This window comes from Geotrypetes seraphini, chromosome 11, assembly GCF_902459505.1.
Source record: "Geotrypetes seraphini chromosome 11, aGeoSer1.1, whole genome shotgun sequence".
Lineage (NCBI taxonomy): Eukaryota > Metazoa > Chordata > Amphibia > Gymnophiona > Dermophiidae > Geotrypetes > Geotrypetes seraphini.
Window position 1 is genome coordinate 99069559 of NC_047094.1, and position 27697 is coordinate 99097255.

The window sequence follows — 27697 nt, forward strand, 5'->3', positions numbered from 1 at the left end:
CTGTCCCTGGATAACACCTGTTATGGTAAGTAACTATGCTATTTTGCACAACTGGAAACACCATTATTTACAAAATAACTAGAAAAATACAGCATTTTCTCAGTTTGATAACCCTATAAGCTATCTATCTATCTAAAGACCACACACTTAGCACCAGTAAATTTTATTATTCACCAGTACTAATTCTGTAGTGTTTCTGACTTTCTTCCACATAGTGTATGGCCAGGCTCAATCATTTGTACCAGACTAAATTCTGGAAAGCAGTTGGTAAATATCCAAAGAGCAATAAAGGGCATCCTCGCAACTGCAGAAATCATATATTATGAGGAAATAATAAAGGTACCCCCTTATCTCTATGAATCAGAATAATAACTATTATCCTTTCATTTTAAAAGTAAATTACACTGGAGAAAAAAAAAGAGGGCAACCCACCTCCCTTCTTTATTTAAAGTTGTTATGCTAATTTTATAATGTCTGGTTTAAATAACCCCCCCTCCACACACACACACACACACACACACAATGTAAATATGATAAACTGAAAGGCGAACCAGCCCAAACTCTCATCCTTCATTGCAGATGATGCCCATGTCATGAATGTCAGGGAGAAAAAGCAAGAACTTGTGTCAGTTGTTTAGAACAATAATTTACATAAAAAAGATGAATGTAGCTAAAATATTACCGCAGCTCTCTTGGCTCTAATTCCAGTGCAGCAACATGTGGTTTGGTTGGCAACGCTGTATGCTTCTCAGGCACTGTGACCTCCTCGTGGTAAATCCATTAGTAGCAGAGCCCAAGGAGTGCCCAAGATGTCCATAAACACGATTTTATGAAGATGAAAATAAAAAGGTGAAGTGTGAGAAAGTCCAGTAACAAATCAGAGCCAATTTAGATGTTGTTCCAAGGGTGATAAAATCGAAGGAAAATTCTTTGTGAGTACTTCTGCTTTAACAGCACAGTTCTAAAAGAGCCATTGAAGGTTTTCTTGGCATGATGGTCCTCTTACACACTGCTGCAATAGCAAAGGAATTTGATCATTCAGCACCCCCGAAATTGCTCTCTCCACTGGCTCAGTGAGAAGTGTGACGTAGAACAGAATCCAGGAACACATGAGAGCTCAAAAACATGCTTCAGAAGAGGAGTATATTCCCTCTAAAGAACAGATAAATGGACCCCAGTGTTATTTATTAATTATAATGACTGATCCTCATAAGAGTCATATTACACTTGCAAGCTTTCTTGAACCAAGTAAGGCAGAACTTCTAACTACTTATGATTGACCCATTTAAAGCTAGTGTGTAATTATTTTATAAGCACCAAACACTGGTTATTTCTCAGCATAAAATGTCCCCTTGGTCTAGAAAGACTTGGAATGTATTGCCAAGGTAAGGATCTCTAGCACCTGATATCCTAACCAGCTCACACAGCTCTTTAGAAGGAGACCACGGCATTATGGTGTTGCTCTTCACTAGAAGATCACAGGAATTTAACGTTTCCTATCTACTCTGTTTCCTTTCAGCCTCTTGCTAAGGTGAAAGAAAAGCAGTTTTAAAATGTAGTTTTTGCATTGACTTATAAGCTTAATATAGCTATTGGGGATGGAGAAAGATTTTCACTCGCAATAGGTGCAGTGAGCTTAATTATATGCAAATCGCACCATCCTTATATTTGGTTTGCTGTCTTATCTGTTCTTAAAGTTAATGATATAAGCGCATGATAATACTGGAATTATTTTGTGGTATAAATTGAATCGCAACATGTTGCTACTGCACCATTAATCTTTTTAAATCGTTGATCTAAGCAGTAAGCCATAAAACAGGCATAAAATGGGTTCCCAAGGAGTGACATAGAGATGTAGCCTTCTAGGATATTAAAATGCCTTTTCCACTATTTCTGTTGTTTGATGCTTTGTTTCTTTTTCTTCTTCTTCTTCTTCCTCATAATATCGTTCTGTTTCAGCAGTAGCATCCTGATATTGCTGGTACTCAGACACCAAGTCATTGGTGTTGCATTCGGCCTCTGTAAACTCCATCTCATCCATTCCCTCGCCAGTGTACCAGTGTAGAAAAGCCTTTCTGCGGAACATGGCAGAGAATTGCTCAGAAATCCTGCGGAAAATCTCCTGGATGGCCGTATTGTTGCCTATGAAAGTGGAGGCCAACTTAAGGCCACGGGGTGGGATGTCGCAGACGGCCACTTTGACATTGTTAGGGATCCACTCCACAAAGTAGGCACTGTTCTTGGTCTGAACAGCCAACATCTGCTCGTCCACTTCTTTTGTGGACATTCGGCCCCTGAAGATACCTGCGACGGTCAAGTAGCGCCCATGATGAGGGTCACAGGCAGTCATCATGTTGCGAGCGTCGAACATCTGTTGGGTAAGTTCAGGAACAGTGAGGGCTCTGTACTGCTGACTGCTGCGGGAGGTTAAGGGGGCAAAGCCAGGCATGAAGAAATGTAGGCGGGGGAAAGGCACCATGTTCACAGCCAGCTTCCTCAAATCAGCATTCAACTGGCCAGGGAAGCGCAGGGAGGTGGTTACCCCGCTCATGGTCAAAGACACTAAGTGGTTGAGGTCACCGTATGTTGGATTGGTCATCTTCAAGGTTCGGAAGCAGATGTCATACAACGCTTCATTGTCAATGCAGAAGGTTTCATCTGTATTCTCTATGAGCTGGTGGATGGACAGAATGGCATTGTATGGCTCTACAACGGTGTCTGAGACTTTAGGAGAAGGCATGATGCTAAAGGTGTTCATGATTCTGTCGGGGTACTCTTCTCGAATTTTGTTGATGAGGAGCGTGCCCATGCCTGAACCCGTTCCCCCTCCCAGGGAATGGACGAGCTGAAATCCCTGGAGGCAGTCGCAACTCTCACTTTCATTTCTGACAACATCCATCACTGACTCCACTAGTTCAGCTCCCTCAGTGTAGTGGCCCTTTGCCCAGTTGTTACCAGCACCTGAATTACCTGTTAGAGAAACAGTAAAATATATCCATGAAGTTACTATCCAAAGACTAGTGAGTGAGAAAAGAGAAAGAGCACTTAAAAATTAAAAGCAAGACTTCTTGAAGATCTGGTTTTAGCACTTGAAAAAGAAGCCTGTGTTAGATTGCTGGCCTTTGGGTACTTTCCAGATGTTTTTTTTTTTGGGGGGGAGGGATGGAGGGGAGTGGAAGATGTCTACAAATAAAGGGCGCCTTTTACAGAGCCGCAATAGTGTCTGCTGCTGCGGTAATCGCTCTGACGCACATAGGGATTTAATGGGTATCAGAGCATTTGCCGCATGGCAGCTGCTACCACAGCTTTGTAAATGGGGTGGGGTGGGGTGCGGGGGAGCTTTGGCAAAATTAAAGAAAAGGAAAGATTTGAATGGTAACGATACACAAGACACAAGCAAATAAATTTAACTCAGAGTGACATTAACTGAAGATGGAAATTTAGAGAAATCAGTCCAAAATGTATTACATAATAACATAGTAAATGACAGCAGATAAAGACCCCAGTGGTCCATCCAGTCTGCCCAACCTTACATGCTCCATAAATTAATTATTTAGTTTAAATGGTCCTTTTTCTTAGATATTTCTGGGCCAGAAACCCAGAACCCTGCCCGGTAGTGTACTTGGGTTCCATCTACTGGATTCTCCATCAAAGCTCCATTTTAACCATTCCAGCCATCGAAATCCTCCCCAGCCCAGCCTCAACTGAATGTTCCAAACTGAACAAATATGTACAAAAGTAAAACTTATTTAAATTATTTTCATATCAAACATTCAACTCATGAATAAAGACTAAAAAAATCCAGATGTTTAAGAATGGTACTTGGTGTGAAACACAGAGAGAATCGGAAATGAAGAGGTTCAGCATAAAATAGGATTACAAAGGAAATTATATCATCTGACCAGTTAATTAAAAATTGTTCAGACAATGATACGATATGGTGCAAGGCTTCTCAACACATCCAGCCAATCAGGTTTTCAGGATACCTACAGTGACATTAATTTGCACACACTGCTTCCTTGGTATGTAAATGTATTGTACATATTCATTGTGAATATCCTGAAAACCTGAGTGGCTGGATTTGCCCTGAGACTGGGTTTAGAAGCACTGATATTAATTTAGGGTTACCATCTGGCTCCAGAAAAAGGAGGACGGATTGAGACATCCGGGTTTTACTTTTACTGAAAGCAATGGGAAGTAAGGAGAACAGATAGAGACATCGGGGCTTTACTTCTATTGAAAGCAATGGAAGTAAAACCCGGATGTCTCAATCTGTCCTCCTTTTTCTGGAGCCAGATGGTAACCTCAGATATTATGAATGGAAAGGCAGAGGATGACTATGTAGAAAAGTAGATTACATCAGGCACATATAACCATTGTTTATGCTTGCCCAGGACACTCAGGCCCAGATGCACTAAACTCTCCGATCACCTAACCAGTTTGACTGGTTTAGCGACAATCTAATTTGCCATCGCAATGTACACAGTGGCCCACCACATGCTTTTCCACGCGTTCGTCCATTCAGTGGAAAGAAGATGAGACAGGAAGAATATGTTAGCAGATAAAAGACTAACGCCCATCTAACATGACCAACTTCTTGTCCTGTCCTCTTGATTTCTGGACTTCATTTCAGTACAGTGCAACCAAGAATGTTCTGTTTTTATCCCAATATTTTTTTCAATTCTGATGGTTTTGTTTTTGCCTCCCTCACCAGTGTGACCCTAAACCCAGTGTGATCCTCTTCTATGTCTGCCACCCTTTCCTGGAGAGATAGTTTCTAATATTATGCCTGAATCAGCCATTTTGGGGGGTCTCATGCTTATCCTCCTCCTCTTTTAGGATGTAAATACTTAGAACATAACAAAAGAGTTGCCATACTGGGACAGACCAAAGGTCCATCAAGCCCAGTATCCGGTTTCCAACAATGATCAACACAGGTCACAAGTACCTGGCAAGATCCCAAAGAGTAAAACATATTTTATGCTGCTTATCTTACAAATAAGCAGTGAATTTTCTAAGTCCATCTTAATAATGATTAACTCTGCTAAGCTACAAATTTCAGAGTTTAATTACATATAGCGTGAAGAAATATTTTCATTGCATGCCCCCTACTCCTAGTATATTTGGAAGGAGTAAACAAGCGATTCACATCTAGCCCTGTTCTACTCCATTCAGTATTTTATAGACCTCTATCATATCTCACCTGAGTTGTCTCTTCTCTAGGCTGAAGAGCCCTAGCTGCTTTAGCTTTTCCTCATAAGGAAGACATAAGAACATAAGCAGTGCCTCTGCCGGGTCAGACCACAGGTCCATCCCGCCCAGCAGTCCGCCCCCGCGGCAGCCCAACAGGTCATCACCTGCCTTAATCACCAGAAGGGGCCCCCTTTGCCCCCTAGGTTTGTCATCGAAGTCCTATCTTCCCCTCAAAGTCCTAACCCTCTGGCCTTGCACCTGCACGACCTGGTGAGCTGTCTATACTTATGCAACACCCTAGCACATCCCTCCCCCTTTATCATTTTCATCACTCTTCTCTGTACCTCTTTGTTTGTGTGTGTGTGTTTGTGAAGAGGGGCTGGAAGAGGTGTCGTACAGCGAGAGATTAGAGAAACTAAGCCTCTCCTCCCTTGAAAAGAGGAGACTGAGAGGGGACAAGATTGAAACATTCAAGATAATGAAGGGAATAGACTTAGTAGATAAAAACAGGTTGTTCACCCTCTCCAAAGTAGGGAGAATGAGAGGGCACTCTCTAAAGTTAAAAGGGGATAGATTCCGTACAAACGTAAGGAAGTTCTTTTTCACCCAGAGAGTGGTGGAAAACTGGAACACTCTTCCGGAGGCTGTTATAAGGGAAAACACCCTCCAGAGATTCAAGACAAAGTTAGACAAGTTCCTGCTAGACCAGAACGTACGCAGGTAAGGCTAGACTCAGTTAGGGCTCAGGTCCTTGACCTAGGGGCCGCTGCGGGAGCAGACTGCTGGGCACGATGGACCACTGGTCTGACCCAGCAGCGGCAATTCTTATGTTCTTATCTCACTCAAAAAGAATAACATAATACAACATCCATCAGAACCTCTGTACAATGCAGTGAACCAAGCATGGTAATCTAAACAGGACAAAGTAACCCCCCCAACCAACAAATAAACGAACAATTAAAGGAATGGTACATATGTATTCTCCAAGAACCTCTCCCATTCCTGTAACTGACTCTACTGCAACAGGGGTTGGAGACACAACTGGGAAGCTGAAGATACCATGGAGATCTGCTGTTGCTCCCAATTATTTATTTATTTATATCCTCCACCCCTCCCCCCCCTCCCATTTCCCCTCCCCTGGATTGATTCATCTCTATCCTTTCCAATTCCACTATATCTTTTTTGAAAAGTGGTGACCAGAATTGCACACAGTATTCAAGGTGTGGCCACACCATGAAGCGATACAAGAGCATTTTAACATTCTCATCTTTGTTTTCCATTCCTTTCCTGATAATTCCTAATATTCTATATGCTTTTTTTAGCCGCCACTGCACACTGAGCTGAGGATTTCAAATGTGTTCTCAGCAATGACACCTAGATCCTTTTTCTGGGCAGAGACTCCTAACGAGAAACTCTATATCACATAGCTATAGTTTGGATTCCTCTTTCCCACATGCATGTTTGCGCTTGCTCACATTAAACGTCACCTGCCATTTTGATGCCCAGTCTCACAAGATCCTCTTGCAGTTTTGAACAATCTTCTTGTGACTTAACAACTTTGTGTCATCAGTAAATTTAATTATCTCACTAGTTATTCCCATCTCTAGATTACTGATAAATATATTAAAAAGCAGTGGTCCCAGCACAGACCCCTGGGGGACCCCACTATGTACCCTAATGCAATGAGAATATTGACCATTTAACTGTACTCTCTGTTTTCTATCTTTTAACAGTTCTTAATCCATTATAGGACATTACCTCCTGTCTCATGACTTTCTAATTTCCTTTGCATAGGGATTTGATATAGACCACATCATTTTGGTTGTCCTCTGAGGCCCAGCCCGGAGGCCACATGCCAGGTACTATTTTGAGGCCCTCGGTATGTTTATCATAATGACAAAAGTAAAATAAAACCGTTTCTTGATCATATGTCTCTTTAGCTATAAATGACAATATTACTATTAAGACTTAGGGCTCCTTTTACTAAGCTGCAATAGCGTTTTTAGTGCGCGCTGAATTGCCCTGTGCGCTAAACCCGCGCTAAGCGGCTAGAACTAACGCCAGCTCAATGCTGGCGTTAGAGTCTAGCGTATGCGGCAATTCAGCGCACGCTAAAACCGCTATTGCAGCTTAGTAAAAGGAGCCTTTAGCCAAAAGGAAAAGGAAAGATTTATAAACTATAAAGAGTTTTACCTCATGCAAAATTGTCATTTCTTTAATAAGACATTAACTATTTTTTTCTGAGTCCCTCCAAGTACCTACAAATCCAAAATGTGGCCCTGCAGAGGGTTTGAGTTTGAAACCACTGGCTAACTGTAACCATGACATCCTATTTGTCATTGGGAAGCAGAGCTGAGATTGTGATGTCATAATGCCTCATTCCACCAATAAGAGCCAACCTCATCAGTGATGTCACAATGGCTTGATTGTCCTGTTCTCCCCTCTGCCCTCCAACCCAGCCAGCAGATTAACCGTTCCCCTTAACTCAGTGGTCTCAAACTCTTTAATAAGCCATTAACTATTTTTTTCCGAGGCACTCTAAGTACCTACAAATCCAAAATGTGGCCCTGCAAAGGTATGTTAGGAAATTCTACTTTACGGAGACGGTGGTGGATGCCTGGAATGCGCTCCCGAGAGAGGTGGTGGAGAGTAAAACTGTGACTGAGTTCAAAGAAGCGTGGGATGAACACAGAGGATCTAGAATCAGAAAATAATATTAAATATTGAACTAAGGCCAGTACTGGGCAGACTTGCACGGTCTGTGTCTGTGTATGGCCGTTTGGTGGGGGATGGGCTGGGGAGGGCTTCAGTGGCTGGGAGGGTGTAGATGGGCTGGAGTAGGTTTTAACGGAGATTTCAGCAGTTGGAACCCAAGCACAGTAGAGATTTGGATTCTTGCCCAGAAATAACTAAGAAAAAAAATTTAAATTGAATCAAGTTGGGCAGACTGGATGGACCATTCGGGTCTTTATCTGCCGTCATCTACTATGTTTGAGTTTGAGACCACTGCTCTAAAGTCAGCAATCGTAGCTAAACCAGTTTTGATTGCTTTAGCAACTCTCACATTTGCTGCCCTGCCATCATCGACCGTGGGGGGGAAGGGAGCTTTTTTCTTTTTAATGGAGCAGATATTGTGCGTGTGTAACACACACACAGCAAAAAAAGGTTTTCTGCCTCGAACAGCTGAGTGGCAGGAGGTTGCTTTGGGGCTTCCCCTGCCAGCTTTGTGCATGTGTGAGAGTCGTTCTCACAGTAATCAATTGGACAGGAGAGATAGGGATTATGATGAACCTCGTCGTGAATCATTTGCATGCAAAATTTTTGGTGCATCAATAGCTCTTTTAGAATCGGCCAAAAATCGGAGCGGAGTGGACTGATCCTGTTTAGTGCATCTGCCCCTGAATCACTTCTATCTATATCTTCTTAGAGATATGGCCTCTAGAGCAGGATAATAATGAGATTGTAATTTGGTTAATATGTATGCTTTGGTTACCAAGAAAGCTAATCATTTGGGAGCTGGACAAGGATAGAAATGGAGCTCCATTGTGTTAGCCATTGTCAAAACTTTGCCAGAAGTCTTTGGCTTATCAATGGACTGTCAGGCTTTTGCTACAGGAAGTGGGAGCCTCACTAGTACCCTTACATAGCAGCATTTGTAAAAACAGTGAGATCGCTGGAATTGCTGATTCATCCTGCCCCAAGCAAGCTACTTTGATAATGCCTGGAAGCAAGTGGAAGGAAAGAGAGAAAGAGGCACATTCACTCTTGGTACTAATGTACCATACACACAAACATGAATGGCTCATTATGCACCATTTCATAATTTTTATGCTCCATTAGGATCAATTAGAGCAAACATTTCCAAACTGGTCTGAGAGACATTTGGAGTATTGAGATCAAGCATCAAATTTCTGCGTCTCAATGGCCACAAATTTGGACTTGGAAGATGAGATGTACAATGTCAGCATTTATGAGACAAACATGTTTTTTTCTGTTACATAGAGCATTATGGACCCCTGTTCAGTTACAAAAATTTGATAGCTCTAAGTCTAATAAATGTTGGCACTGTCATCTTGAAGCAGGGACTTTAGATAATTTATTATTCTAATGTCCATTTATTATGACTTTTTGGAAATCAATTTGGGACCAAATTAATTGTTTATTAGAAAATCCAGTGGCATTGTCATATGATACTGTGCTCTTTGATATGGCAATGAGAGCAAAAAAGTCAGATTTCTTCAAATAATAACAAATTATTACTTATAATGACTGAGGTTGCCATTCAACAAATTACGTATAATTGGAAAAACTGAAGTAGATTAAATTATAATTTCTGGTGGAATTCCTTATGTCACATTTATAAAATGGAAACATTTATTGCAATATAGCGAGGGTGTTTTAGGAAATTTCAAGATGTGTGGGAGCCATTAACAAAGTATTGTACTGATTAGATGACTTTTTTCTTCCCTTAAATTTTACAGGTTCAATTATGAGAGGGGAGGGGGGCTAAGTTTATTATTATATATTGTACAAGGTATTTGATTATATAATAAGAAGGGGTGAGAAGGGTGGGAGATAACAGCATATCATTTGTACTATTGATGATTATTAAATGATATATGTATGGTTAATCTGTTTTAACATACTGACACACTTGTAAGTTTGAAAATGAATAAAGATTTATAAAAAAAAAAAAAAAAAAAAGGATCAATTAGAGCAATCATTTCCAAACATGTCCTTGGGGATCTTCTGCTGGTCAGGTTTCCAGGATCTCAACTACTATGAATATATATGAAGTACAGTGGTACCTTGGATTACGAGCATAATCCGTTCCAGGAGCATGCTCGTAATCCAAAATGCTCATTTATCAAAGCGAGTTTCTCCATAGGAAATAATGGAAATTCGCTTTGATACGTTCCCACCCCCCGAGGCCAGCGGCGCTGCTCTATCCCCCCCCCCCACGAGAACCGGAATTGCTCCCCCTGAAGGCCCTCCTGCGATCTGGCACCCCATCCCCCGCAATTCGGCACCCCTCCCCGCTGTGATTTGGCACCCCCCGCCGCAATTTGGCACCCCTCCCCACCGCTTCTTACTGTCATCTGGTCCTGGGCACCGGAACCGGCATGTCCTGTGCGTTGGTGCTGGTGCCCGAAGAACGGCCTCCTCTTCTTGCTGGGCCTTGAGCATCTGCGCATGTTCAAGGCCTGCGAGTTCACATTCTCTCCGAGATCCCCGAGAATCTCAGAGAGAGCGTGAACTCGCAGGCCTTGAGCATGCGCAGATGCTCAAGGCCCAGCAAGAAGAGGAGGCCGATCTTCGGGCACTGGCACCAATGCATAGGACATGCCGGTGCCGGTGCCCAGGCCCAGATGACAGTAAGAAGCGGCGGGGGGGGGTGCCCAATCGCGGCGGGAGGGTGCCGGATCGCGGGGGGGAGGGTGCCAGATCACGGGGGGAGGGTGCCGGATTGCGGGGGGGGGGGGGGGGCGCTGCTCGCAAATCGAGGCACGCTCGGTTTCCGAGGTGCCGATTTTGCAAATGTTTTGCTCATCTTGCAAAACACTCGCAAACCGGTGCACTTATAAACCGAGGTACCACTGTATATTGCATTTTTGCATTCAAATACATGTCATGGTGGATATTCCTAAGATGAGGGCTTCTTGTGAACAGGTTCAGGAACCACTGAATTAGAAACCTTTACAGGCTCAGCACTTTTTTCTCTGGTAAAGGATGACGCTTCAGATACAAAGGCTAACACAGAACCAAATACAATATCTAAGTGGGTTGAATGATTTAAAATGTTACAAAATAACTAAAGGAGATCAGAAATTAGGGCTCCTTTTACGAAGCCGCATTAGCGGCTTAATGCGCGTAATAGCGTACGCTAATTTGCCGGCCACACTAGCCGCTACCGCCTCCTCTTGAGCAGGCGGTAGTTTTTCGGCTAGCGCGGGGGTTAGCATGTGTTAAAAAGGTACGTGCGATAAAGCCGCTATCGCGGCTTCGTAAAAGGAGCCCTAAGTGATAGAAACATTACTGTTCATCTACTGTTGGATGGAAAACGTGTGCTTTGTACTGTAACTGTTCACTAACCATGAATAAAGTTGTCCGGTCGAAATAAAGGACCTATTTTACTGGATCGGAGACTGTCCATGGTTCCTGGTTCCAGATCTACCAGGATAGCTCGGGGCACATACTTGTGAGCTGCAGAGAAAAAAAAAAATCAGATTTATTAGTTCAGTCATCTGTCAGAATTAGCAGAACAGGTGGACCCTAGTATCATCTTCTGCTATTAGGCTAAAAATCGAATCTTTGAGCTAAGAAGTTTGGTTGATTTTTCCTCTTGAGTTTATTTCAAAGAAAGTGGAAACCATATCCATTCCTCATTCTGGTAGGGAAAATACTTGAGTACCTCATTGTAAAACCGCTTAGATAAACCTTGATAGGTGGCATATAAACACCTAATAAACTTGAAACTATTAATAACCCCATAGAGAGACTAGTTTTTGTGGACTATCTATAAACATTTTTTCTGTACAGAATATATCATCATCTGGGTTCTGCCTGGGATTTCCCTTCAAAGAACTTTCCAATCCAGGTATAGGTGGTAGAAAGCTCCCAGTTCCATGTGCAAGACCCAAGAGGCAAGCAAAGCTCCAAAGTCTCAATGCGTGACTTTTCACGATTGCAACACAAATTTGGTCTTAACAAATCACAAAATTATAGATGGTTGCAGTTGAAGCAGGCCATTCAGGAGGGGTTCCCTGAATGGAAAAATCTTGAAAATCAATATAGCTTGCCGGTTCTATGTTTTCAGGTGGACTTCCTGGGACACTAGGCCGCTCAGTGATATAAATTAATATCTGGATTTTTGAATAAGAAACCAAAGACTGGGCTGCGTGACATTTGGAGCATTGAGATACAGCTTCAAAATTAGCTTCACGAATTAGCCACAAATTTGGGCTTGGAGGATAAGATGTACGGTGTCTGCATCTATGAGACAAACATGGTTTTTCTTATTACATAGAGCTTTTTGGACCCCAGTTCATTTACATAAATTAGACAGCTCTAAGTCTAATAGATGCTGGCACTGTCATCTCGAAGCTGGGACATTACATCATTTAATATTATATTGTCCATTGATACTTAGCTTTTGGAAATCCATTTAGGGTCAAATGAATAATTTACTGGAAAATCCGGTGGCATTATTGTATGACACTGTGTTATTTGGTACTTCCATGAGAGCCAAGAGTCAAATCTCTTCTAATAATAATAAACTTTTGCTCATCATGACAGGGGTTGCCATACAGCATATTATGAAAAACTGGAAAAATTGGGGCCAGCTGAATTATAATTTTTGGTGGCATTCTTTATGCCACATCTTTAAAATGGAGCAGGTAATAGCCATACAGCAGGGGCATTTTAAGAAATTTAAGGATGTTTGGGAGCCATTAACAAAATATTGTAAAGAATGAATATTGTTTTTTCCCTTTGAACAAACACGTCCAGGTCGGGGGGGGGGAGATATTTTATGTTTTCTTATGTTTAAAGGCAGTTGATAGGTATGTGGGAGGGGGGATATTTGATGTGAAGTAGATTTTGGTAGAATATTAAGTGATGTTAAAGTGTAAAATTATTTTATCTTATATTGCACTTATTGAAAGTTTTAAAAATGAATAAAGAATTATAAAACAAAAAAAAACAAAACCCAAAAGTCTCAATGCGTGGTTGAGATGATGGTGCAGGGATGAGGGATTTAGATATAAGAACATAAGAAGTTGCCTTCGCTGGGGCAGACCAGAGGTCCATCCTGCCCAGTGATCCGCTCTCGCGGCGGCCCATCAGGCCTAATTGCCTGAACAGTGTCCCTGACTAATTTTGTAACTGCCTCTAATCCTACCCCTAATACCTACCTCTACTTCTATCTGTACCCCTCAATCCCTTTGTCCTCCAGGTACCTGTCCAGACCCTCTTTGAAGCCCTGTAGCGTGCTCCTGCTTATCACATCCTCCGGTAGCGCATTCCATGTATCCACCACCCTCTGAGTGAAGAAGAACTTCCTGGCGTTTGTTCTAAACCTTTCCCCTTTCAATTTCTCTGAGTGCCCCCTTGTACTTGTGGTTCCCCGTAATTTGAAAAATCTGTCCCTGTCTACTCTTTCTGGGAAAGGGGGAGCCTATTCTGAAAGGTTGGACTCCACCTTAACTGGGACAGAATCAGGCTGCTGGTGCTAACATTTAAAAAGGAGATAGAGCAGCTTTTAAACTAAGATGGGCAATTTTCCACTACAAAAAGTGACAACGACAAAAATATTGGGAATATTATTGGACCATGAACTATCCTACCATGATCAGATCAGTTCTGTAGTTAAAAGTTGTTTTTATAAACTACGCCTCATTAGATCTTTAGCCAAAGTCTTAGAATCAAAAGCTCTTAATGTCCTAATTCAATCTTTGATAATTTCTAAGCTAGATTACTATAATACATTATACCAAGGCATAACACAGAAAGAAATATGAAGACTACAAATTATACAAAACACAGCAATAAAAATTATTACTAACTCTAAAAAATATGATCACGTCACTCCTCTTTTGCAAGAAGCACACTGGCTACCTATTTCACATAGAATAACATATAAAATCGCATTGTTATTCAAAATTCAGAAAACTAATACTCCAATATTCTTATATCGATATTTAATACCTTATTCCCCAGTTAGATCTCTTAGATCAACAGATCAGTATTTGTTGACCATTCCATCACTGAAAGTAATTGGCACCAGAAGAACCACAACCTTTTCTATCTTGGGACCCCCAGCTTTGGAACAAACTTCCAATCTATTTGCGCGCTGAAACCTCCTTAGAAAAATTTTAAAGCAATCTAAAAAGCTATCTTTATAAAGATGCTTATGAATCTTATATCAGACAATCCTTTTGATTCTCCTATTTACTTTTAGATCAGGTCTCACCTTAACAATTACTCTTAGACTAAGTCTTCAAAAAAAAATTTTTTTTTCTTTTCTCTTTAATACCTCTCCTAAAGTTGTTCTTCCCTAACTGTTATTTTATTTTTAATTGTTTATTTTAAATCAAATGTAATTTAACCTTTCATTCCTTACGTATCTTTAATGTAACTATGGATAAAACTGTATGTTTATGGTTTTAAACTGTTTTATTTGTCCCCCCCAAATACTTGATATTACGTTTAAATCAAAATCTCAATAAACTTGAAACTTGGGGCAGCCAGACCCAGAAGTCACCCAGGAGCGGATGGTTCAGTGTGGAGCATCTTTGAAGGATACTATTGAAACAGGATATTTAGGTAATCCCGATAGAGAGGTTTTAATAATGGTGAAAGAAAGCCAGGAGTGCTTAAAAGGAAGGCAGAGGAAAGGACTCAGATTATTCCCGTTATCTTCTCAGCAGCCTGTAGATACAATGAAAAAAATACAATGTGAAATGTGTGTATACAAATGCTAAAAGTCTAAAAACTAAACAGCAGAGTTAGAGTATATAGCATTGAATGATGAGGTAGATATAATAGGCATCTCAGAGACCTGATGGAAGGACAATAAATGGGACACTGTGTTACCTGGGTACATGTTATATCATAAGGATGGAGTAGATCAAATTGGATGGGGGGACTGCACTATGGGCTCCTTTTACTAAGCTGCAATAGCAGTTTTAGCGCGTGCTAGACACTAACGCCAGCATTGAGTTGGCGTTAGTTCTAGCTGCGTAGCGCGGGTTTAGTGCGCGTTAAAAACGCTATCGCAGCTTAGTAAAAGGAGTCCTATATGTCAAAGAGGGAATTGAATCAAACAAAATAAACATTCTGCATGACATAGATAGCAGTGTGGAATCCATATGGATAGAATTTCCATGTGTGAAGGGAAGGAATATATAGATAGGATTATACTACCATCCCTGGGACAGAATGAACAGACAGATGAAGAAATGTTTTCAGAGATTAGGAAAGCTGCAAATTGAGCAACAGTATAATAATGGGTGATTTCAATTACCCAAAATGTTACATCAGAGAGTGCCAGGGAGGTAGAATTCCTAGACATCATAAATGACTGCTTCTTGGAGCAACTGGTCCAGGAGCCATCAAGAAGGGGAGCTACTTTAGATTTGGTCCTTAGTGGAATGCAGGGCATAGTACAGGAGGTAACTGTGTTGGGTCTGCTGGGGAAACAGTGATCATAATATGATCAAATTTGAGTTGATATCTGCAGTGACTTCGCTAAAGAAATCTACTGTAGTGGCATTTAATTTTTGAAAGAGTGACTATGATAAAATGAAGAACATGGTTAAAAAGGAACTAAAAGGATTAGTGGCAAAGGTTTGGACTGTAAACCAGACATGGATGTTATTTAAAAATACCAACACGGAAGCCCAGACCAGATGTATTCCATATATTAAGAAAGACATAACGTAACATAAAAATTTATTTGTAAACCGCAAAACCTCACAGTTCTATGCAGTTAACATGACAAAAATAAATTGAACAAACTCAGTAAGATACAAAATATCAACCTTACAAAATGTTTCAAATAGATAGGTCTTTTACAGGTTCCTAAAATTTTGATAAGAAGATGAACCAGTTATCAAACAGTAAAAATCTTTATAAAGAGGAGAAAACGAGAGTCAGCATGGCTAAAAGGTGAAGTGAAAGAGGTTATTAAAGAAAAAAAAAAAATCCCCCATGCTTTAAAGAATGGAAAAAAAATGCAAATGAAGAAAATAAGAAGAGACATAAGCATTGGCAAATTAGATGCAAAGCTTTGATCAAGAAAGCTAAAAAAGAATATGAAGAGAAACTTGTTAAAGAAGCAAAAACTCACAGTAACAAATTTTTGTAGGTACACCAGAAGCAGAAAATCTGTGAGGGATGATCAAGGAGCAAAAGAGCCACTCAGGGAGACTGAATTAATTCTTTGCGTTGTCTTACAGAAGAAATAAGAGATCTACCTGAACCAGAAATGGTTTTCAAGGGTGATGATGTGGAGGAACTGAAAGAAATCTCGGTGAACCTGGAAGATGTGCTAAATCAAATTGACAAGTTAAAGAGTGATAAATCACCTGGACTGAATGGTATATATCCCAGGATACTGAAAGAACTCAAACATTAAATTGCTGTTCTATTGTTAGTGATCTGTAACCTGTCGCTAAAACTGTCTATAGTACCTGAAGATTGGAGGGTGGCCAATGTTAAGCCGATTTTTTAAAAGGGTTCCAGGAGAGATCCAGGAAATTATAGACTGGTAAGTCTGACTTCAATGCTGGGAAAATAGTGAAAACAATTATAAAAAATAAAATTGTGTAACACGAAGACAAACATGATTTAATGGGAGAGAGTCAGCATGGGTTCAGCCAAAGGAGGTCTTGCCTCACCAATTTGCTTGACTTCTTTGAAGGTGTGAATAAACATTTGGAAATAAGTGAGCCAATTGATGTAGTGTTTCTAGATCAAGGTTGTCCAAAATTAGTCCTCAAGGGCCGCAATCCAGTCAGATTTTCAGGATTTCCCCAATGAATTTGTACAAGATCTATTTGCATGCAGTGCTTCCATTGTATGTAAATAGATCTCATGCATATTCATTTGGGAAATCCTGAAAACCCAACCTGGCCAGGGCCGAGGTTGGACACCCTTGATTTAGATTTTCAGAAAGCTTTTTAAAAAAAAAATCTTTATTTAGTTTTCAAAGTCAACAAAAAGTGCAAAACCAATATACATACAAATAATAATAATCAGATAAGCACTTATAATCAATCAGTATCAAAACAAAAATAAAACTCCCTCTCCCATCCAACATTTTCCATCAGAGAATAATATCAAACAAAAGATATACCCCCTCCCACCCTCCCTTGGATGTGTGGGAGCTAAAACAACGGGAAATAAAGATAAAGGATAACTATAACAACTCTACAAAAGACGTCAATGGATCACAAACTAATTTGAATATCTTATATATTGTTATGTTCCTATAGGAACTGCAAACAAGACTAAAGGAATATTTTTTAATTTAATGCAAATAGTCTTTCACTCATGATTTGATGAGGATGACAAAAGAGCAGACGAGAAAACATAGCAAATGCCTAACTGGTACATTTGTTATTGTAACTATCATTGGACAAATACATTAATATTAATACAATAAATAAAGAGGACTATTGGCTGTGAAATTTTTTTACGCCATCATTTGAGAAAATAGCCAAGTCTTAGATTAGGGGCTCCTTTTACCAAGGTGCGCTAGTGGTTTTAGTGCACGCTAAAATGCCGCGAGCGCTAGCCACTACCGCCTCCTTTCAAGCAGGCGTTAATTTTTCGGCTAGCGCAGGCTAATCCAGTGTGTGCGCTAAAAATGCTAGCGCACCTTTGTAAAAGGAGCCCTAGGAAATTGAGACAGCGACATGGGATACCAGCATCCATGTTAGATCAGAAAAGGACAAGGTACAAAGTTTATGCAAAAGGAGAATGCAAAATCCTTGTGCCTCTGAGCTGTTCTTTGTTCCTCCTTTGCATATATTCAATTAGCAAACTAGTGCAGCCTTATCCTAAGCTGATTAGTGGATCAGGATAAAAAATACAGAATTGTTTCATTCACGGTTTATAAATGTTCACTGAATAGAGCCCATGGTCCCATCATCTTTAGTGAATTTGTTTTTAGGGAGGGCTGGGGTGGGGGGGCAGGCTTCCTCTTTTTTCTCTGGGCTTCCAGTTCAATCAGAAATGACCCCGATGGAGGCTGTTGCTGCAGGAGCTTTCAATGGTCCCCATTTAAAGACCTGATCATGGTTTTCCCATCTGGCTCAACCAAAGGGACAAACCTCAGCTAGGGGACTCAGACCTGGCACAGTCCCATCCCAACTACACGTGTTCTGTTCCATGAATGCTGGTACTGTCTCCTGCCTTCCGAGGATGGTGATTGCTCCTCCCAAGGTGTCTCCAAGACCTGCTGACTGGGCTCAGGAATCCAACCTGGGTCTCCATGCCTATAATATAGTGATAGGCTCTTTGGTGGTCCCTCAGTGAACATCTTGAAAGTAATGTTAGAGAAGGTGAAAGAGGACATGAGATCGCTGCTAGCTCAGTTTGACAGAGATTGCCGTTGGAAGAAACTGATCCAGGCCTCATTTCCAAACTCCTGCATTGTCAGGAAGAGATATCTGTACTGAATGAAACTAATCCCCTCTTTTACGAACACATAGTGTGGGTTTTAGCGCCAGTAGCAGCAGTAACTTCTCTGACGCTCATAGAATTCCTATGAGCGTCGGAGCAGTTACCGCTGCTGCCGCTGAGCTTTCATATATCCTTAACCCCCCTTCTGGAAGTTCAGGCATGAATGGGCTCAACAAGTTTGACCTTGAAAGATTGCATCTTTGCTAATAAAACTAGCTGTGCAACTATTTAACTATACAGTATATGAGTGTACTGCCAGTTCAGTATACTCGCATTCAGAAAAAAAAAACAAAACCCAAACAAACTTACAATAAGCTTCATTGAAGTAGACATTGATTCTTTCCAGTTGCAAATCAGAGTCTCCATGGTAATTTCCACTATCATCAATTCCATGTTCATCACTTATCACATCCCAAAACTGTAAAGAAAACACAAGACAAGATGTTGGAAGGAATGAAAATGTCACTTTGCAAGAAAAGTAAATTGTAATTACTGTACGTATAAGAGGTCTGTTCAAAAAGCTTCAGGACAGTTTGAATTGCGCGCCAACGGGAAGTTCTTTTGAGATGTGCTAGATGGTGTTGAGTAGCTAGAAACCTCACGAGTAATCTCCTTTTTTACGTTTCTTGATATCTGTTTTCGTCTCCGAGCTACAGCAGTTTTTGTGAAAGTGCGTTTTCATGATCGGCTGTTTTTTATCAAGTGCAACCTCATAAGTGGAAACTTATGAAATGCTGAAAGTGGCTTATGGGGAACATGTCACGCGTCGTGGAAGGTGTTTTGAATGCATCAAAATTTGTGAATTTTGTGCAAAAAACACGATGACAGTTCTTCCCCAGCCACCTTACTCTCCTAACTTGGCCCCTGCTGACTTCTCCTTGTTTCCTAAACTTAAATCCACGCTGAAAGAAAAACGATTCGACATCATTGAAGACATAAAGCAAAATTTGATGCAGCAACTTATGATGATTCCTGAAGATGCGTTTAAGGACTATTTCCAGAAGTGGAAATGATGTTGGGGAAAGTGAATATGTAGGGAAGGGGAGTACTTTGAAGGGGACCCAATGGAATAAGTTGTAAGATTGTTGAATACATTTAAAAAAAAAATATATTTTATTATTTTATTTAGTTACAATAGTGTAATACATTTGATTGCAAGTAACAATATACAAAGAATACATTATCTCAAACAATAATATTACAGAATCATAGCTATACCCATCCCCTTTACATCAATTATTAATATTGACAATATTAAACATTTTAAATATGAAGAATAAATATCCATATATACCTTTATCATTCCCAACCCCACCCTCCCATCCCAACCCAGATGTGTAATGAAAGAAACTCAGAAAGTATTATATAATCTTTTAATGTGAATCAGCAAATAAAGCCAATGGACTCCATATTTTGTTAAATAAAACACTAAACCCTAAACATTCTGCGTTCATTTTCTCATATCTATAAGTATTACATACATTTGTCCATCAAAATGTATAATTTAACCTGTCATGATTTTTCCAGTTTGTTGTGATCATTTGAACCGCAATTCCAGTTAAAATCAAGAAAAGACGACTTTTAAATTTATCAAGGGGAGGTTTAATATGTAAAATAATACCACAAATTATTGCTTCATATGTTAACGGAATATCTGATTCTAAGACTATATTTATTTGTCCCCAAATTGACTTCCAAAAACCAAATATCAGCGGACAAAAAATAACAGATGATCTAAAGTTCCTATGTCAGTATGACAGTGCCAGCATCTATTTGATCTAGAACTATCTAATTTTTGCAGCTGAATTGGGGTCAAAAAATTATATGAATAAAAATAACCATGTTTGTCTCATAGATGCTGATGCTGTACATTTTAACCTCCAATTCCAAATTCGTGGCCAACGAGATACAGAAATATACTGCTTAATCTCGATGCTTCAAATATCTCTAAGACTATTTTTTGGTTTTTTTATTCACAAATTCAGAAATTAATTTATACCACTGGGCAGCCTGATGTCCTAATAAATCTGTCTGGTAGCAAAGGATTTGCAGACTAAAATAATTTTTAAAAGATTTCCATTCAGGGAACCTACTCCGAATGGCCTGCTTCAACTGCAACCACCTACACTGTTGAGAATTCAAAATGCCAAATGATTGTTGCAGTTGTGAAAATTCCAGCAGTTTCTCATTAGATACAACATCATCCAATGTCCGAATTCCTGCCTGCATCCAATTGTTCCAGGCGATCCCAGTACCGCCCACTTGAATCTTGGAGTTTAACCACAAGGACTGCAAAGTAGATTTCATTATAGGAACATCTGTTAATTTATCAATAAATTTAATTATTTTCCATGTATCCAATAAAATTATATTATCTCTAGCATAACTAGGTAATCTGATACTTGGTTCATAGACAAGTCAGTGAAAGACAAAGGCGCGCGCCGACAACTGAGCACAAGACGGAGACGCGCACCGAAGAAAATTACAGTTTTTAGGGGCTCCAACGGGGGGTTTTGTTGGGGAGGCCCCCCCCAGTTTACTTAATAGAGATCGCGCCGGCGTTGTGGGGGGTTTGGGGGGTTGTAACTCTCCACATTTTACTGTAAACTTAACTTTTTCCCTAAAAACAAGGAAAAAGTGAAGTTTTCAGTAAAATGTGGGGGGTTACAACCCCCCACACCCCCCACAACGCGGCACAATCTCTATTAAGTAAAGTGGGGGGATTCCCCCCCACGCCCCCCCTGTCAGAGCCGTAAAAACAGTAATTTTGTGTGGTGCGTGCCTCCGCGCTGCGCTCAATTGTCTGCGCGCGCCTTTGTCCCGGCGCGCTTTTGACCTGACACCCTGATGGTTCATAGACAAGTCGGCGAAAGACAAAGGCGCGCGCCGACAACTGAGCGCAAGACAGAGGCACACGCCAAAGAAAATTACAGTTTTTAGGGGCTCCGACGGGGGGTTTTGTTGGGGAGCCCCCCCAGTTTACTTAATAGAGATCGGCGTGCTTTTGACCTGACACCCTGATACTTAGTATAGGTGCAAGTTGCATTGGGGACATAAAATCAGTCATGGAACTTTTTGAACAGACCTCATATACCTAGTGTGAGGTGGTAAAACAGCTGTAATCCAGCTCTTAAAGTTCAGTTATCTCCTTACAGCAGCTGTCACCCAAGACAAGGATAAGGTATGCACAAAAAAACAACAACAACAAAAAAGCAACAACCCAGTGCTGATAAGTTACCTAGTTCCAAGAGGGAGTTAGAAGGTCATTCATGGATTTCAGTCAACTGTATCTTTGTGCATTAGAGAACCTATAGCTCTATCATTCTTCCTCATTGAAAGGCCATTTCCTTCCTTCTGCTGTCCCATTAGAGGACTGGTGGTCCTTGCCTTCCATATATTGTTTTATTTATTGTAAACTGCTTTGATTGCTTAGTTCTGAAAGGCAGTATACATAGTAACATAGTAAATGACGGCAGATAAAAGACCCGAGTGGTCCATCCAGTCGGCCCAACCATACGTGCTCCATAAATTAATTTAGTTTAAATGGTCCTTTTCCTTAGATATTTCTGGGCCAGAAACCCAGAGCCCTGCCCGGTAGTGTGCTTAGGTTCCATCTACTGGAGTCTCCATCAAAGCTCCATTTTAACCATCCCAGCCATCAAAACCCTCCCCAACCCATCCTCAACAGAATGTCCATATATGGGGCACAGGCCGTGCAAGCCTGCCCAGTACTGGCCTTAGTGCCTTCAATGTATACCCATTATTTTCTGATTCGAGATCCTTTGTGTTCATCCCACGCTCGTTTGAACTCTGTCACCGTTTTCTTCTCCACCACCTCTCTTGGGAGCACATTCCATAGTAACATAGTAGATGACGGCAGATAAAGACCCGAATGGTCCATCCAGTCTGCCCAACCTGATTGAATTTAAATTTTTTTTTTTTTTTCTTCTTAGCTATTTCTAGGCAAGAATCCAAAGCTTTACCCGGTACTGTGCTTGGTTTCCAACTGCCGAAATCTCTGTTAAGACTTACTCCAGCCCATCTACACCCTCCCAGCCATTGAAGCCCTCCCCTGCCCATCCTACACCAAACGGCCATACACAGACACAGACCGTGCAAGTCTGCCCAGTAACTGGCCTAGTTCAATATTTAATATTATTTTCTGATTCTAAATCTTGTGTTCATCCCATGCTTCTTTGAACTCAGTCACAGTTTTACTCTCCACCACCTCTCTCGGGAGCGCATTCCAGGCATCCACTACCCTCTCCGTAAAGTAGAATTTCCTAACATTGCCCCTGAATCTACCACCCCTCAACCTCAAATTATGTCCTCTGGTTTTACCATTTTCCTTTCTCTGGAAAAGATTTTGTTCTACGTTCATACCCTTCAAGTATTTGAACGTCTGAATCATATCTCCCCTGTCTCTCCTTTCCTCTAGGGTATACATATTCAGGGCTTCCAGTCTCTCCTCATACGTCTTCTGGTACAAGCCTCCTATCATTTTCGTCGCCCTCCTCTGGACCGCATCAACCACCCTCTCCATAAAAAAGAATTTCCTAACATTACTCTTGAGTCTACCACCCCTCAACCTCAAATTATGCCTTCTGGTTTTACCATTTTCCTTTCTCCGGAATAGATTCTGTTCTACGTTAGTACCTTTTAAGTATTTGAACGTCTGAATCATATCTCCCCTATTCCTCCTTTCCTCTAGGGTATACATATTCAGATATGTAATAAACATTGCTGTCAAACCTCTTCTAAACATATCTATTGATATCATTAGAATTTGTTGTTCTGTTTCTGTATGAATCTAATAAATCCCAGCAGTAAAACAAAAATAAATATTTTCCACAGACTGCATTCTTGAGCCACGTAACTTGCACAACTTGTGCCACGTTCAAAATGTTTTCTGTGTCTAAAAACCAAAAACAAGCCCTCCCCCCCCCCACACACACAAAACTCAAGGTGGTTCACATTTTAAAGCCTAAAATATATTGAACCACATTATTTGATTGTTACTTATAGGAACAGGACATGCAAAGAATTAAAACCCCTGACTCACTATCTTGACTTGCAGGCATGTGTGTTCTTATCTCAGCAGTGCACAAGAGATGTTCTGTGTACCCAAAACTGTCACACCCTCAGCTGTACATCACCAGCCCCTTTAATTTTAAATGCCTCTACATGCAATGCTGAGTCAGATCACATTTTCCATTTAAATGCTATCTGTTGTTCAGTTTTATCCAAAAGGCCTTTGTCATTCCGAAGAGAACGGTGAAGAACCTCTAACAAATTTCAGTGCAGTTAAAATAGACAGCTTCCTCCAAGGAGTTTCCCCTTCTGCTGAGAACATATTTGCGAAGAGAAAGGACCGGATCCATTAAGCATTTTCCCCCATAAACACAATATGGGAAAAACCATTTCAAACATCTGCCCAACAGAATCATGTTTACATCACTACCTCAATATTAATTTTCACATAAGTTGAAGTGCAGCTATCACTTTCTTCATATATTTAATTAAAAGATTATCCATTTGTTTTAGTTCATGCGAGTCTACCAAGCAAGAAGCATCTCCCTCTAAGTCAAAGGTGTTGACACACCCACATCATTAGCAGTCATTGCAAGTTTGGAATCACTGCTCACCTTGGCTCCAATTTGGTTACCACATTGGCCAATCTGAAGATGGACAATTTCACGCATTTTTGTAATGCCAAGCAGTTCCTCTCCCCGATTTCCAAATAGCACACAAACAGTGACAACTTTGCAGGGGCAGCTGTTATACTGCAACTGATGCCACACCCACAGGGTTATCAGCCTGGAGCTTCCAGCCCAGAAAAAAACAACATACGGAGTTGCAAATGACCCTGTGTGTGTATGAAAAGTAAGGGTGTGTGCATGTGCCAAGAGTGCGTGTCTGAAGAGCAAAAAAGTTTCCAGTTTATTGAATATTTGATATCCTGCTTATCATTACGTCTAGGCGGTTAAAATAAAAATACAGGCTTAAAACCAAAGGGAAACTGCCCCTCCCCCCCAATACATCATACTGAAAGATTCAGTTATAAAAGCAAAAGACAAGAGACATATAGGAGGGATAGGGAAAAAATAAGAACATAATTGCCACTGCTGGGTCAGACCTATGGTCCATCATGCCTAGCAGTCTGCTGACGTGACGGCCCTCTGGTCAAAGACCAGCGCCCTAACTCAGACTAGCCCTACCTGCGTACGCTCTGGTTCAGCAGGAACTTGTCTAACTTTGTCTTGAATCCCTGGAGGGTGTTTTCCCCTATGACAGACTCCGGAAGAGCGTTCCAGTTTTCTAACACTCTCTGGGCGAAGAACTTCCTTACGTTCGTACGGAATCTATCCCCTTTCAACTTTAGAGAGTGCCCTCTCGTTCTCTCTACCTTGGAGAGGGTGAATAACCTTTTTATCTACTAAGTCTATTCCTTTCAGTACCTTGAATGTTTCGATCATGTCCCCTCTCAATCTCCTCTGTTCGAGGGAGAAGAGGCCCAGTTTCTCTAAATCTTTCGCTGTACAGTAACTCCTCCAGCCCCTTAACCATCTTAGTCGCTCTTCTCTGGACCCTTTTGAGTAGTACTGTGTCCTTCTTCATGTTTGGCGACCAGTGCTGGATGCAGTATTCCAGGTAAGGGCTCACCATAGCCTGGTACAGCGGCATGATAACCCTCTCTGATCTGTTCGTGATCCCCTTCTTTATCGTATTACAATATTAAAAAAAAAAATTAAAAAATTGTAAAACATAGGCCTGATACACTGGGAAGGGGTAAGAATAATGTAATGCACTGTCTGTCAGAGGGAACTTCTTAAGAGGTGAAGGCATCCTTAAACAGAAAAGTCTTTAGATTTGTTTTATATATCGATAAGGATGTTTCATTCCTGATGTTTCATTCACGGTCTCAGTGTCTTAGCCCGAAGTCGGTTTTGGCGACAGGTGGAAGGCTCCTGAGGAAGGCGCATTCACCCGAAACTAGGCTTAGTAGAGCCTGAAAATATTTTTTCCACAGTTGGGATTTACCTGAGCGTCTCCTCAACAAAAGATCAAACATTGAAAAAATTCTGAGATGAACTATGGGGGCACATTTTGAGCTAAGTACTATTTTTTTGATTTGACTTGATTCCGTTTTTGAGCAAATAGGTTTGAGCTTATTGGAGATTTAAATTATTCACTTGAAATCACTGTGTTAATTGCACTACACACATGTGCATACCTATGATAGTGTGGGTGTGGCTTGGAAAATAGCCTGCCGATTGATTCAAGCCTGGACTTCAGCCTTGGACAGTTGTCTGTATAGCTCAGTGGTTCCCAAACCTGTCCTGGGAGACCCCCAGGCAGTCAGGTTTTCAAGATATCCCTAATGAATATGCATGAGAGATTTGCATACCTGTCACTTCCATTATATGCAAATCTCTCTCATGCATATTCATTAGGGATATCTTGAAAACCTGACTGGCTGGGGGTCCCCCAGGACAGGTTTGGGAACCACTGGTATAGCTTAACAATCACACCGAGGGATACACAACACTATTTAAATTAAGTAGTTTACATTGCTACATATTTTATTGTTTATTTCTCCCATTTGCTTCAACCTTCTTCAGGTATATATAGACTAGAGGGTTGTTATGTGAGGTACTTGATTGGGCATTTAATAGCTCATTTATTTATCATTCCTGATGTGGCATGGAAGCGCATTCCACAGTGTCGAGGCTACCACAGAAAAAATAGTCTTGCATGTTGTGTCATAAAAAATATGGCGAAGAAACGAAATTTAATAGAGAGATTGCTGGGAAGATCGTAGTGGTCGCGAGGTTGTTAGGGGGATCAATAGTTTGTCAATGAAAACTGGTGTGTTTTCTTGTTTTGCTTTCAAGACAAGAAGTAAGATTTTAAAGGAGATGCGGTGAGATATGGGCAACCAGTGTGCGTGTTTCAAGAGAGGGGTAAAAAATCATTATAGCTTGCGGGTCCTTTGCTTCCAGACAGATTTCCTAGGCATCAGGCCGCCCGGTGGTATAAATTAATATCTGAATTCTTGAATAAAAAAACAAAATCTAGTCTTAGAGACATTTGGAGCATTGAGATAAAGCAGTATATTTCTGCATCTTGATGGCCACAAATTTGGACTTGGAGGATGAGATGTACAGCGTCAGCATCTATAAGACAAACATGGTTTTTATTGTTACATAGATCTTTTTGGACCCCGGTTAGGTTACAAAAGTTAGACAGTTCTAAATCTAATAGATGCTGGCACTGTCATCTAGACCAGTGATTCCCAACCCTGTCCTGGAGGAACACCAGGCCAATCGGGTTTTCAGGCTAGCCCTAATGAATATGCATGAGAGAGATTTGCATATGATGGAAGTGATAGGCATGCAAATTTGCTTCATGCATATTCATTAGGGCTAGCCTGAAAACCCGATTGGCCTGGTGTTCCTCCAGGACAGGGTTGGGAACCATTGATCTAGACATTGGGACACTGGATCATCTGTTGTTCTATTGTCCTTTGATATTCAACTTTTGGAAGTCAATATGGGGAAAGATTAATAACATACTGGAATCATCAATTCCATTGACATATGAGGTAGTCGTATGTGGAACATTATTGCATATTAAGCCCCCCATGGACCGCTATAAATGCCAGCTTTTCCTAATTAACTCGTAATTGGAAAAATTATGATTGCCTCAATTTTCCTTTTTGGTGGGTGAATTTATGCTCCAGCTATAGGTATGAAAAAATGAATGCTGATATGTTGGGGCATAGTAATTTATTTAAACTGATTTGGGGCCTGTTGACATCTTTTATTACTTTACTATAGTTGTCCTTTGTCTATAATTTAATTTTTGTTTATTTCCACACACATCCAGGGAAGGGTGGGGGGGGGGGGCTATTTCTATCTTAATTTTAGCCCTTTGAGTATATACATCTAGGGTGGGTGGGAGGAGGGTGGGATTACATTACTATTTTAAATAGGGAAAGGTTATTGAAAGAATCCACGTTTTTGTGTTTTTATTGATTAATCATTGGGTGGGTGGGTGGGATAAAATGGTTGCTCATGTATGTTTGTAAGATGCTTTTATTGATTTATTATATGTATACATATTTGTGTTTTGCACTGTTGATGTTTGGAAAATCAATAAAGAATTTAAGTTCAATTTTTTTATTGAAGTTTTTGTAGTACAAAGGCAGTGTAATTACAAAGAAAACAGAGGACATGTATCAAGATACACTAAACAAAAGAAGTAACAAACAATATAGTCCAACATAACGAAATCAATCTCTGAACAAGTAAGC

At 40.6% G+C, this 27697-nt stretch overlaps 1 protein-coding gene across 3 annotated transcripts in view; it reads right to left on the reverse strand.

Moving 5' to 3' along the window:
• Positions 1 to 409: 409 nt before the first annotated feature.
• The window catches only part of TUBB1 (tubulin beta 1 class VI), a 35180-nt gene continuing 7892 nt past the window's right edge, over positions 410 to 27697 (reverse strand). Inside the window, exons 2-5 of one of the 3 annotated variants that reach the window (XM_033962889.1) lie at positions 18691 to 18799; positions 16386 to 16480; positions 11287 to 11397; positions 410 to 2970 (exon numbers count right to left, since the gene is read on the reverse strand). In XM_033962889.1, the coding sequence (XP_033818780.1) occupies positions 1871 to 2970; positions 11287 to 11347 (1161 nt within the window). In that variant the 5' untranslated portion in view covers positions 11348 to 11397; positions 16386 to 16480; positions 18691 to 18799 and the 3' untranslated portion in view covers positions 410 to 1870. Of the gene's footprint in view, positions 2971 to 11286; positions 11398 to 16385; positions 16481 to 18690; positions 18800 to 24026; positions 24156 to 27697 lie in introns of those variants that run through there. The other 2 variants (XM_033962887.1, XM_033962888.1) reach the window with 2 other exon arrangements.